The following is a 12,048-nucleotide window of genomic DNA, read 5'->3' on the forward strand; positions in this document are numbered from 1 at the left end:
CAGATCCACCTGTGACACCTGCGTCCCCTTCCCAACTCCCACCACCTGAGGCTGGGAGGTCTCTGACTGTGTGAGTCGACTCCATCTTCTCTGCTCCTGCCACTGCAGCTGCTTTATCTCAACCCAAACTGGCCATTTTCTGGAAAATGCTCTATTATGTGGTTTCACTTTTTCTTACTTCCTTTTGCTTAGAGGAGGAGAAGGGGCCAGCTGGGTCCGCTCCCACCTCTGGCTGTGCCATTGCTGGACCTTCCTCTTCACGTACCTCCCCTTCTCCTTTATGCCCTACATTAGCTTCCCTGCCTTCCGTGACCCATGCTGTGTTCCTGGCAGGTGTCAGGGTCTGACCCAAGAGTTCAGCTTCCTATGTGCCTTGTTTCCATCCCAGGTGACATTGTCGTCTCTCTCAGACTCACCTCAGGCAAACCTTCACAATATTTTCATCTGGTTTTCCCCCAGTGTGAGCCCACCCTCCCCACTCCCTAGCCCATGTGCGTTTCCAGACACAGCTCCTGTTCCTCAGGGCTGTGAATGTATCTAACCCTAGTACTGATATGGCACACGATGCCTGTGGTGACCCCAATGGGGCAGCAAAGCCCAGGAGAGAAGGGGAGTGAGCCTGGTAGGAGAGGAGCACCCCCTGCACCCTGAGGGCCAGCAGGAGCACCCTCAGACCAGCAGCACTGGGAACCTTCCAGCCCAAGCTGCTCACCTTTCACACTGCCCCCTGCCCAGCAGCCTCCTGGAGCTCAGGCCTGAGTCTGTCCTCCAGAGCTTCAGAAGAACATCATCAACTTCAAAACAAATTTCAAAAAAATGTGTCAAGTTCAGACCTGATCCTCCTTAAATCCTCCAGCATATCCCGACTGCCCATAAGGAGATCCTCCACATATTTCCTGGACTGCCCCCATGGTGTGGCCTCCTCCCGCCTCACTGTCCACGCAACTGTACCCAGACCATTGTCCTCCTTGGGTTCCTGCCTTCCATGTGTTCCTTTCTCTGAGTCACATGCGTCTTCTCTGCCCTCCCAAAGTGCTCTGGAAAATTCCTCTTTGTCTCTCAAATAGCTCATTAAGCATAGTCCTGAGAATCCTGCCTGCTCACATCTTTACAGCTCCCTCCTCCGAAACACCATGCTGCTTGGACACAGTTCCATCATTGCACTGAGCTTGTATTTGGGCTGGCCCTCCACAGGAAACTGGGGGCTCCCTGAGGGTAAGCCCCCCCTGCTTGACACCCAAACCTGCACAATGTTTGATATGAACCTATGTTGGTTTTCTAAATGGCTGCTAGAAATGCCACCTTAGTCATCTTGTCCTGCTGTCCTCCTGCAAGGGTCCACATGTAACTGAGGAGAGGAGCTAAATCCATGTCACCTTCTTCCATTCACAGTGAAAGGGATGTGGATGTAGCTCATGCTGGCTTTTAGGAATTTTCTGTTGCAGTTATCTTCATCAATGGTAGTACATTCAGACAAATTCAGATGCTTCTAGAGCTTTCCATCAAAACCGATTTGATGTCATGCTGGAACTTATTTTTAAAACTCTGCACGAGCATGTCCATCACATAGCATGCAGTGTTGCTGGCTCGTGTGTCTGGAGTTTCATGCTGGAACCCAGGTTTGTATGCACTTTGCCTTGGGACTCAGTTTCCCACAGTCAGTGATGGGCAGAGTGACATGCTTGCTCCTTCCCTCTGCCTGGCTCACAGATTTGTCTGCAGAGCTGGCAGCCAGGACCAACTGTTCTTCCTGTCGACTGCCAAAACAAGTCGGCAGTTGGGAGGAAAAAAAAGACTACAGATTTTATTCTCTCTGGAGAGAGGATGGCAATACAAGGAAGAAAAAGTAACAACACTCAGTCGCCACCCACCTATGCGACAGCCTCGAATTTCAACCAGCGCAAAGAAAACTGAAGGAAGACGGACATCTAGGTACCAGAGTTCTTCGAAGTGGGCCTGTGCTGAGCCTCCCGCACCCGTCTGCCTGATCGGCCTGACCGCATGACGCGAGGCTCAGGCACAGCGTCTGGCCGTCCTGTTGGTTAAGGCCACAGCCGTGGCCGAGGACGCGTCGGATGGAGGGTGGCGGTGACGGCCTGTGTTTGCAGTCGACTGTTTCCCCATGAAGAGGTTCTGGAAGCATCACTGGCCACACGCTCTGGAGGCACGTGTGACCCCGAGCCCTCGCAGAGCCTGATGGTGCAGACTCACGTGCACACCTCGGTGCTGCTGTGACACGGGGCGCAGGCCGGCCTTGCCGCCATGACGCCCAGCGCTTGCTCCGCTTCAGGCTTCCTGCTCTGCCGTGTCTGCCTGGGAAAGTGACGGGTGCACCTGCCGGTGGGGATCGTCCGGACCTGGTGGAGCCTCACCTCCCAGCTCCCTCGCTCCCGTGGGCTTTGCTACCTTTGTCCAGGTGGTTCCCCTCCAAGCCCAGCAGCCCCTTCCAGGAGAGGCCCAGCACACCTGGCCCAGCCCTGCCAATTCCTAGGAAAGGAGCGCAGCACACAAGAAAAGTACTTTAAAATTGTAAGGATATCACTTACAACATGCTGGGTTTTAGGAATTTTCTGTAGCAATTATCTTTGTTAATGGTAGTTTATTCAGATCAGCTTGGATGCTTCTAGAGCTTTTCATAGAAACTAGTTTGATGTCATTGCCGAAATTCATTTTAAAATTCTGGAGAAGCCTGCCCAAGGCACAACTCCTATCTATGCAGACGCCCAGACGATTGTGCTTGGAAGAGACTCTCTAGGGTCTTTTTTTACTGCTGCGCTGAAATTAATAATCACAGACATATAAAGATTTCGCTTATCGTAATTCATGGTGTAGTGGGAAAATAATTGAAGTGAAACAATCGAGGCATTAGATTTATGTTTAGTTTGGTTTCTTCACGTGTCTGTTCTCCTTTACGTGCTCGGTCTCCCACTCTGGGTGGAGAAAGGAGGAACAGAGATCAGGCCAGGTGCACTTATCCGCAGGCAGATGCAATGCCAGCATCAGGTAAGCACCACGGCAGCACCGCATGGCGCCCATCGCGACTGTTTGCCTATGATCACTGCGTCATCTCCGTGCTAGTAAGCGTCTCCCCACTGCTTGCCTTTCAGGTGGGAGTCCACAAGGTGTTCCTGAGACACGGGCATGCTGACCAGCTTCACGGACTCTGCCTGCAGCTGCAGAGGAAGATCATAACCTGCCAGAAAGGTAACCGTCACACCAGCCTTCCAGGCCCTTGAGTCACGGGACTCAAACCCATTTGGTGCTCCCTGAATTTAAGTGTCAGCTAGTCACCCTGCCTGTCCCCAACATTACAGGCAGGGCAGAGAGGCACCACAGCCCAGTTGGCTACTTACCTGGCTCCTCTCGAGGGTTTACAGTTGCTGCTGGTGCTTTTGAGTAACCTTCCTATGAAACTTTGTACTCAGTCTTCACCCCACAGTTTGGAGGACAGAATTTACATCTTGTTATTTATTGCAGCTATTCAGGATTAATGATCCTTATAAGAAGCACAAGACAATAGATTGTACCTTGCAATCTGCAGAGGAAGAGCCCTCCATCTGGCACAGTGAACATGCCACATGCCACGGCCATTTCAGTAGAGACCATGGGGATGCCAGGGCTGAGAGGAAGAGGAGGAGGTGGGGAAGGACGGGGTCTTCCATGGGCACGGTGTGACTTGGCACAGCTTCCTAGCCAAGGCTCTTCATATAGTCAGGAGCTCTTTGCCTATCCCCTGGGCTATGTGGCAGCATTTCTTCTGGGGCCAGTCCCTGTCACTGCCCCCTCAGCCTCTGGGCATCCAGAAGCCCTCTCTCTCAGCAGACATCTCTTTCTTGAAAACCACATTCATGCCTAAGAAGCAGGTGCTCAGACACCCCACAGGACCAGCTCCCCCTGTGGTTGATACCTTGACCTTCCCGACCTATGGTCCACCTCTCTGTCTACCCAACTCCAGCTGTCAGAGCAGCAAGCTCTCTGGGCAGTCTCCTAAAGCCACATGGCTAGCCTGGGGTAATAGAAGCCTCGGGTGAGGGCCCTGTGCTTACCTCTTAGTTCAGAATGTATCTTCTCTCTGGAGAAGATAATCTGCCCCATAACTTCACCCTCACTGGGACCAGGCAGGGGCTGGATCACAGTTCTGTTTTGGACTCCCCCTTGGCAATCCCCACTGGTGTTACTTACCCTGCACCAACCCAGGTGGCCTCTGAGCCACTGCAGCCACTATCTCACCTGGGGGCCAGTTGGAAACCTAGAGTCTCAGCCCTGCCTGCATGCGCTAAATCTGAACCTGCGTTTGCAGCCACAGCTAGAACCAGGACAGGGAAGGTTCCATTGATTATGATGTCAAGTACGCTCGACAGGGCATCCCAAATGCCAGGAAGTTCTCCTTGGGTAACTGGAGGGGTGTGTGCCCTGTCTTCCATTGGGGCGCCCACTAGAAATATCTCTTCTACCAAGTTCCACAACACAAATGACACAGAGCAGAAGATGCAAGAAACCCAATCTTCTGGTCACCTTTCTAAAGATAGAATTTGAGAATGGTCTAGAAAATGGTGTCAGGGTAAGGTGCCTAATTCCATGCAGCATAAATGAAATAATGGATACGAAAGCACTTTTAAAATTATGGGCTCTTAAAGGCAAAGCATTAATTATTGATTCTTATTTTTACATCTCTTAGAACAGTTCCCTCAATATTTTTTGCTGATACCAAGTTTACTCAAAATTTATACAATCTGGAGTCATTTCCAGTTTCTAAAGAGTCCCATTTTTTAAACTGTGTCTGGAGGATAGAAAGCTATAAATTTTAGTTTTAAATTTATCATTGTAATTTCAAATTATTCCTACTGGAAATTTTCTATGTACATTCCTCTTTTTCTGGATGAAAATGAATAAGAATAATTGAAAACCTCAACATGGTTGGTCCATAGAGACAGGATTTGGGGATTGTCAGGAGGACAATAATATCATAATACATTTGTGGCAAGTTTATTTTCATTAATTATCTTTTATTAAAGATTCTGACTTATAGCAACTGATACTACATTTTTGAAGAGTGTTAGAAGGCTGCTAGTTGAAGTGAGAGAAAGTGGGGTCCTCTGAATGTAGACAGTCCATTTCCTCTGAAAACCCACTGGAGAGTTTTATGTCAGGAGATTGGGAGGGGTCTAGCATATCCATGTTAATCTTCTCTTTATTGCAAGAGATTAAACATCTGGAATACATTCTTAGCTTCACCTTCCAAAACTCAACCTCTCTTTCTTTTCTTTTTTTTTTTTTTTTTTTTAATGTAACAAGAAAGAGCAGGTGAACAGGTCAAGTTAAGGTCTCCCCTGTTCCCCGTGCCCATGACACGCTTATTTAATACTTCTTCATTTAGTTTCATGTCATCATCCTGAAAGTGTGGTATGCCTTTCACTGTTTGGCTTTGGTTGCTTAGATTAGTTCAGCGTGAAGGTTCTAAGTCAACTCAATACAGCTGCATTCCAAGGAGCTCAGCCTCTGGAATTGTCATCTGAAAAGAAGGGAAAGGCACCCCATGCTGGAGCCCTGTACCTACTTTCCTGTGAAGCCCTAGCTGGAGAAAGTTCCGTTCAACCATCCGAGGGAAATCCTCAGCTGGCCCACGTCTGCTGCTTCCTAGCCTCGGGATGGTCTGTCCTTAATGTTCCGTAAGCGTCTGCCAACCCAAAGACAACATGGCAGTGTCAGCCACACGCATTAGTTCCCCTTAATCCACAACTCCTTTGGATCTTTGAGATTGGGAGTCAGAAGGGATGGCAACATAGCAATTGAAAGACTCTGCCCAGAACCACAACCTGCCCCTGTGCACAGCCAGTACGGGTCCCGCGTGCCCAGGAAGAGGCCTTTCTGTGCTTGTCTCGCGTACACTTAGGGCCTGGGAGCCAGCTCCCTTTCTCCCTAGGCAGCCCAATCCATTTCCACCCTGTGCTAATTGTCAGAAAGTCCTTCCTCCCATTGATTGAAGAAGATATGCTTCCCGCGACTTCCTGGGCTGATGCTATGCACCCCTGGAGAGCTACAAATCACGTCTGTGTGACTGCAGCTGAAGGAGCGAAGCCTGGCCTAAAGGCCCGAGACCGGAACCCCGGCTGTGCTCTTGTTGGTTGTCTTCCTCTGGAGAAAATAATGAAAATAAGGAAATCCCACTATCGTTGTGTCCAAAATGGGCATGATGGTACATGTGATCATTTCTTTCCAGCATTAAATGACTTAACAGATTGCCTGAGACATTTTGGGTGCCTCCTAGTAGGGGTGTTTTATTTTTCTTTTTAATTCTTACACTGGCTACTGATATGTTGGTGATTTTGAAGCATTCTCACTCACCTGTTTCCCCAGTTTTTACACCTTCTTCCTGGTCTTCTTTCCTGCATAGCAGGAGGGATTTCCCTTACTTCTACAAAAACCTCTCTAGAAATGCCACACTGTGTTGATTTATCCAGGAGTTAAATCAAGGTCTCAGAAATAATATATGCATGACATTTCCAAAACTAAATCCATGCATCTTGATGCTTCTGAAATAATCTGATATCATGGGAGAAAATGAAGACATCCCAAAACTGTGCAGTAGGAGCTGCACCCCAATACTCTGGAGTTGCAGCTGGTTCTTTGCCATTGGTCTAACTCTGGGCCATCAGCATCCAGCTTGTGTTACCAAAAAAAGGAGGGAAATCTCTGTTATCCACTTCATCTGCAGGGTCTCAGTCAGGTCAAGGACGGTTACCCTGAGTGTCGCCATTACTGAATTCAGGTATCCTTCTTAATAAGAGATGTCGATGCCTGAGTACATTCTTTTTCTGAGTTAAATGTACCTTATTTTGCAGTCATGTTTCTTGTTTGTGTTGTGTCTGGGTTTCCTCCCTCTTGCTCTGCTCACTGACCCAGGGTTGTGTTCTTTTATGAAGTTATACGAGGCTTTCTAGCACGCCAACACCTGCTTCAGAAAATGAGCATCAAACAGCAAGAGGTCACGTCCATCAAGAGCTTTCTGCAGAACACAGAGGACAGGGCGCTGAAAGCCTACGACGCCCTGGTCATTCAGAACGCCTTCGACATTGCCCGGGAGAATGACAGGCTCCGGAAGGAAATGAATGGTCCCTGTCACAAAGAGAAGGCAGCCACCAGGAGCAAGCAAGAGGAAGGACCCAGAAGGTAAAGGCAGGTAGTCCGTGACTTCAGTTACCTTTGTGATGGACTCGAGGAGTCCTGAGGATCGACACTCCCTAGCAATCTCAGGAATCCTTGTCCTGTGCTTTCTTTTCAGGAACTAGATGCTGTAGTCATATGAAATCATTATTGCTTCCCCTACTGTGATTCTGTCGCTAAATGACCTCGAGATCCAAGTTTTAAAGCAAAATCAATAGCAAAAGTCAATAGCTGGACTTTTTATTTTTATGCAAGTATGGAGACATATATATATATATATATATATATATCTCCAGAAATTTCTGGAAATTTTAGCAAATAATTGAGATACCACTCTGAAAACATGAAACTAGTGAACTCAAAAGCTAACGCGTATTATATTTTCCTGTGTAAACAGCATTTTCTTGGCCAATAAAGAAAGCTTTAGAAAAAAAGCTTCTCATTTAAAAGTTCACTTGGGATGCTGAGCCTGGAGTATGAACAGGAGCACAGCCAGGACTTCTCCCTTCTATCCTCACCCCTCTCTGTGAATGCAGCACACCTGTGAGTCACAGCACCCTCCAGGGAGGCAGACAGCGACATGACTTTTGAATTTGTGGTCCAAGTGGTGTCTGTTTTTTCTTGGGAACTTGATAGTGTCTCGTTTCTCCCTGAAAGCCACTTTCCTGTGCCATGTCTGCCTATGTCAAATGATTTTCTGTTAAAGTGGAGATGGCAATGGGTCTCTTGCTAATTAGCCTCAAATATCTCCGTGATTAAATACGGAAAAAATTCCCTTTGTACAGAGAACTGTAATTAAACATTACAGGGAAAACAAATTATCCACTGAGAACCACACTCTCATCTCGGGCGACTTCATTTTCTGCACAGGCGGCTGGCTCTGCCTGGTGGAAGATTCCAGCCCTGCTGGTGTTCCGCCACAGAAAGATGTAATTATAGAGCCAGGGCTTGGGAGCGCCTTGTGAGATGAGCGCCGGGCATCTTACGTTGACATGTGAAGCCGGAAGGAACTTTTTAAACCAGATAACTATTAATTTTAAATGATTTCCAGAATAATATTTGTTATTTTCTCTGCTGGAACTAAACAGTCACCCCCAATTTCTCAATTTGATTATGTATTTATTTGCCTGATATAAAATTACGTGAAGAAGCATTTGTCTGTTTGTTGAATACCAGCAGTTGGCTTGGCATCAGGCATGCACACAGAGTCATAGGACAAATAACATTTCAGGGCATAATTAAATAATTGCTGGTGGAATTTAAGTGGCAAGGAAGAGAGAGAGAGGGCCAGAGAGTAAGTCTTTGACAGCTTTGAGTATCGTGTGTGCTGCTCTTGCAGAGGGAGAGGATGATGAACTCCCAGCATCTGATGCCTCAGTAACTCTCTATTAAGAAGGATTTCCCAGAAATTACCATGCAGATTGAAATTCTGGGTTTTTGATTTGCTTAAGAATCAGAGTGTGAAAAATTCATTCAGTGAATGCCTGATAGAAAATGGGAAGCCTTTTAAGCGGTTGGTTTGCGGGAGAATTGAGAATTTTCAGCAGCAGTATGATGATGGTCCCGTGTGCACACTCGTCACAGGGGGTGTGCGGTCTCTGGACGAGCGAGTCCCGCACCCTCCAAACACAGCACGATGGTGTCTGGGAGGAGCCCTCGTCCTCAGCCTGAGTGGGCTCCTTGCTGTCAGATGAACGTAGCCTCCGGCCTCTCTGCTCTGAGGCTGTTTGTGTTCTGTTTTCCCCTAAGAGCTGAAGACCAAGGTGGGCCCTGGCACGTCCACTCCAGCTCTGTCCCTGTCCCCATGGCGGTGGACAGCCTGGCCCAGGCTCTCGCTGGACCGTCCATCCGGTCTCCATCACTGCACTCGGTGTTCAGCGTGGACGACAGCAGTGGCCTCCCGTCTCCACGGAAACAGCCTCCGCCCAAGCCGAAGAGGGACCCCAGCACCCGGCTGAGTGCCTCCTACGAGGCTGTGAGCGCCTGCCTCTCAGCGGCCAAGGACACAGCCAGCGAAGGTCAGCTGAGTGAGTGCAAAAGATGCGCCTGGCTCACTGACCTCCCTCTGTGAGCGCCCCACGGCACTATTGTGTCCCTCATGTATTTTTAATAGAAATAAATCCAATTGTTGGCTTGCCAGCAGCCCTTTAATCATTAAATATAAATAATATTTATTCCAATCTCTAAGCCTCTTAGGAAAAGCTACTTACATGCCATTCCCTCCCCACTCCCAGCCCCACCTCTGAAATTGCGTTCACAGCCGCAAGGCAGAACCAACAAAAAGTTGGTCGCTACTCCATGTAAATTTTCACCAATTAAAAGGTGAACAAAATTCATCAGGCTTTCCTGTGTTCACAATCTAATTAAAAATTAAGCCTGCTTTTTCATATGGTGAGTGAAACAACCTCACAGAGGAGAATGGTTGCAACAAAATTCAGTTAAACAAAAGCCTCTGAGGCTCCATAGAAAAGTCTGCATGGATGGTCTCAAAATATTTACGCAAAAAGAGGTGATTGCAGTGTCTTCTCATCAAATCTCTTAGACGAGCATGTGCTGCAACTATGGCTTAATTGTTAATGTTTAGAACTGTGACTAACAGGAAGTGCTTCTTATCAGACCGTTTGGGGACAACAGTTTGCTGGCCATCTGCTGTGGGTTGGGCCCCGTTCTGTGCACACACATGTATGCAGATCTTCTTCCTTCATGGAGCCTGCGTTCCAGGATCGAGGGCAGATGTGAACACAGGAAGCAAGTCCGTGAATGAAGATCTCAGCAAGAGGTCATTGCTGGAGACAGAAGTAACTAGTGCTGGGGTGGAGTGGAGGGCGGGGACCGGGCAAAATTCTAAATGAAATGACCAAGTAGATCTCCGGAGGAAACAGCCTCTGGACACAGTTGAAACACAATTCCTTCAGCAAAGAAAATGAAATAAAGCAAATACACAATTACACAGCAAAACAGCATGCCCAGCTTAGGGACAAGATGAATGATCTTGAAGTGGCCCTGGCTTCTGACCATGGGACAGAGGCCTCAAGTGATAGGAACAGCCTGGCTTCCTTTGAAGTGCTTCTCCTTTGTGACCTTAATATGGGAAAAAAGAACAGGTCTTTAGGGGAATTTTTAACCAGCAAGGGTAAAAGTCATTCTAACGTACAAGTCATGTAACAGCAGCACCTTGGTGTAGATGTGGGAGAAGTTCCTGTGTCCCATGTGTATGGTGAGCAGGTACATATTTGCAGCATCCCATAACAGAGGTGATAGCAGGAGCTAGAAAATGACATCCAGGGGGTCCTGAAGGGCAGTATTCCTAGTGGATGCCCACTGGACACAGAGAGAGAGTAAGGACTCTCCTGCCAGGAAGCTGGGTGCTGCCCCAGTGTGTTGTGCACGTGGGGAGCTCCTGTCTGAACAGGCCAGCGGCTGGCTCCAGCAGAGTGCAATGGACAGCTGCCACGGTCACACTGTCAGACCTCTGGACAGAACTTATGGTGCAGATCTCAGAAAGTGGAGATTGAAGTGAGAGGAGAGGATTTTTGGCATTGTGGGTGAGGAAGAATCATTTCTAAGAATTTTAAGACTGGTGAGGTGGGGAGAATGGGAAATAAAGATGTAGGACAGTACTAGAAGTTGAAAACAATGCAAAATAAGATAGAAAAATAGAGTGCATATGGAGTGGAGCCTCATCCGCATCTGCACCCTGCCCGTGGCTCTGTGAACTTGCGAAGCAGCACAGAGGGCTTCAAAAGCCTGACAAAGCTGGCGGGTCCCGTGCTCATTGCAAGGCGGCTGCCTGGTATCGAGGCTTTGGCGTGGTCAGCAGTCAAGAGACTGTGAAAGGAGGAAAGGTAGAAGCTGAACCCAAACTGGAGCCTCAGCTCCCCCATATGGGTAGCAAAAAATGTCAACTGGGAAAAGTGACTCAGACTATAGGAGTGACAAGAGACATATGAAAGCAAAATGAGCAAAGTTAAAAAAAAAAGGGGGAGAAAGAGAGGGTGAATGAACCGGAAGCAGGATGGAGAGACTGCAGGTGTCAAACTGTCCAAAGCGCTTCCTGCTGCCCACAAGGCATGGTGCTGTGTCGGCACAATGGCAAGGCGCTTACGTCAAATTCGATTTCTTGGAACCTAGTTTCAGCTCACAGGTGGCCACAAGTTGCTCAGAAATGTCTCCCCAACTCTTCCTCAGGAGCCAACACCCTTCTGGAAGCCTGTGAAAGGGCGAGTGGGCGCTGTTTCCTTTGTGCCATCTACACCACTACGCCACGTGTTCTTTCTTATAACACAGAATTCCTCATACTGATTACTTTGCAACCACAAAAAGAAAGTCTTGGATCTCCTGGGGCCAGAGAAGCTTTTCCACTTTTGGGGAAATGCTCTAAATATACTCTTACAATTTAAAAATCAAACTGCCTGGGCTGGGTTGCAGCTCAGTGGTAGAGCACTTGCCCGGCACGTGTGAGGCACTGGGTTCCATTCTCAACACCACATACAAATAAATGAATTAAATAAAGGTCCATTGACAACTAAAACCAAATTGAAATTAAAAAGGTAAGGTGCCTAAGCAAGTTTACTGGCTAATTTTTATAGGATGGTGGAGTCAGAAAGGGCCACCAAGAACTTAAATCTCTCAATTTGTCAGTGTTCAGGTTCCTAGTGCACATTCATGAAAAAATAAAATAAATAAAAAACAGCCACACCTATAAGTGATTAGCCAGAAGTTTGAAGTGGCTCTAGTCCCAGCTATGCTCTTGTGACAGGAGTTGGAGGTGGCTGAGTAGGGTTATGGTGACAGCCTAGAAACTTCCTTCAGTTCCAAGAGATTCCAGGACAATCTAAGCCTGTGCTGCCTGACACAGTGGCCACTACCCACATGCAGCCATTC

General features: G+C 47.9%; 1 protein-coding gene across 4 annotated transcripts in view; it reads left to right on the top strand.

Annotated features, from left to right (window-relative positions):
* The window catches only part of MYO16 (myosin XVI), a 551,974-nt gene that overhangs the window by 483,085 nt on the left and 56,841 nt on the right, over positions 1-12,048 (top strand). For 3 of the 4 annotated variants that reach the window (XM_079137420.1, XM_079137419.1, XM_079137417.1), the window contains 3 exons: positions 3,108-3,204; positions 6,924-7,170; positions 8,914-9,191. In XM_079137420.1, coding sequence (XP_078993546.1) covers positions 3,108-3,204; positions 6,924-7,170; positions 8,914-9,191 — 622 coding nt within the window. The remainder of the gene's footprint in view (positions 1-3,107; positions 3,205-6,923; positions 7,171-8,913; positions 9,192-12,048) is intronic. The other variant, XM_079137418.1, reaches the window with a different exon arrangement.

The sequence above is a fragment of the Sciurus vulgaris genome (assembly GCF_902686455.1).
Source record: "Sciurus vulgaris genome assembly, chromosome: 4".
NCBI classification, from domain to species: Eukaryota; Metazoa; Chordata; class Mammalia; order Rodentia; family Sciuridae; genus Sciurus; species Sciurus vulgaris.